Consider the following 1,342-nt stretch of genomic DNA (forward strand, 5'->3'; position numbering starts at 1 on the left):
CGAAATCCCTCATACTCCGTCAGCGCTCCAGACCGGCTGCTCAAAGCAAAGCCTACAGCCTCCACTGTGGCTCCCGTCGCTCCGCTCTGAGTTCCTTGGAGATGGTAGAGAGCATGCGCCAGATGATTACATTCAGAGCAGCAAAACATGCGGAAATTATCCAGGGTTTCCACGGATCATTTAAAATAATTACAATTCATTATTTTTATGGGATTTCGGTGTAACAATCAACATATACCGAACCGAAAACCCTGACCACGAAACCGTGAATCGAACCGAACCGTGGATTTTGTGAATCGTTCCACCCCTACCATATACAAACATATGGATGCATATAATTATATGTGTGTATAACTAACAAAGCTGAATTGTTTCAACAGCGTTTCCCAAATAAACAGAGATGAATAATCTGAAGGTTTACTGGAGAATGATGAGCTCAAAAGAGTCTAAATGATTTATGAGAGAGAAATTAAAAAAAACAGCAGCAGAACTGAAATCCAGACCAACATTTAACATTTTAAAAAGTCTCTAAAGTATTTGGAGGATCCTAGTAGCAGCTCAGTGTCCTAGAATGACTTCCTGATTGAGGAAAAACGTTAAAGTGAAGCAGGTTGGTTTCATAAAGCGGTGGGTGTGATCTTCATGTTATCCAACGTTTCCACTCAGCAGGTCGGAGGCTGCAGATCAGGGAGATGTTGCTCAACACGCGCTGCCTGCTTGGCTAACTAGCACAACTTTCTTCTTCTGGTGCCAAATTAAAACGTTTTAAACAAAACAAGACAACAACACGGTCAGATCCAGCGCTCTGCTCTGCAATAACAGCCAAAGCCGCGTTGGTGCCACAGAAAGCTTATCGCACCTAGCGATAGCCATTGGTGCGCGCGTGAGTGCTAGCTTAGAAGGACGGTGTCTCTTACCGTGACGACATTAACCTGCTCTGTTGGACGCCGCCCAGCAGGCCGCAGGCTCGGCATTGTAGCCACGGCTTGTTGGCCTCAGCGCCACCTTTAATGTCAGAGACGCTCAGTATTCTGTGGGAGTGTTTCCTGCTGTATCTGCTGACACCGCTCAGCAAGCCCCTTCGTAGCGCACAGGCGGCCATCTTTGCTTTCTGCCTGCGCAGTACGACGCAGCGCGCGCACGAACCTACAGCTGAGTCCGGGTGGTGCGTTCAGGGCAGGCTCGGTAAAAACAGAAATAGTAAAACCCTGACAGCTAAACGCTAAAATCCATGCCCTTCTACAGTTTGTCCTTTAAATAAATTCACTTTTTTATTTTGTGAAGCTTTAGCAATACATACTTTGACTACCAACATTTACATTATATTATTATTTATTTAACA

At 45.3% G+C, this 1,342-nt stretch overlaps 1 protein-coding gene across 2 annotated transcripts in view; it reads right to left on the reverse strand.

Moving 5' to 3' along the window:
- poldip2 (polymerase (DNA-directed), delta interacting protein 2) overlaps positions 1 to 1,133 on the reverse strand; it is a 17,806-nt gene extending 16,673 nt beyond the window's left edge. Inside the window, exon 1 of one of the 2 annotated variants that reach the window (XM_015389884.1) lies at positions 918 to 1,133. In XM_015389884.1, the coding sequence (XP_015245370.1) occupies positions 918 to 1,102 (185 nt within the window). In that variant the 5' untranslated portion in view covers positions 1,103 to 1,133. The remainder of the gene's footprint in view (positions 1 to 917) is intronic. The other variant, XM_015389885.1, reaches the window with a different exon arrangement.
- Positions 1,134 to 1,342: the final 209 nt, after the last annotated feature.

This window comes from Cyprinodon variegatus, unplaced genomic scaffold (genome assembly GCF_000732505.1).
Source record: "Cyprinodon variegatus isolate N-32 unplaced genomic scaffold, C_variegatus-1.0 Scaffold479, whole genome shotgun sequence".
Classification (NCBI taxonomy): domain Eukaryota; kingdom Metazoa; phylum Chordata; class Actinopteri; order Cyprinodontiformes; family Cyprinodontidae; genus Cyprinodon; species Cyprinodon variegatus.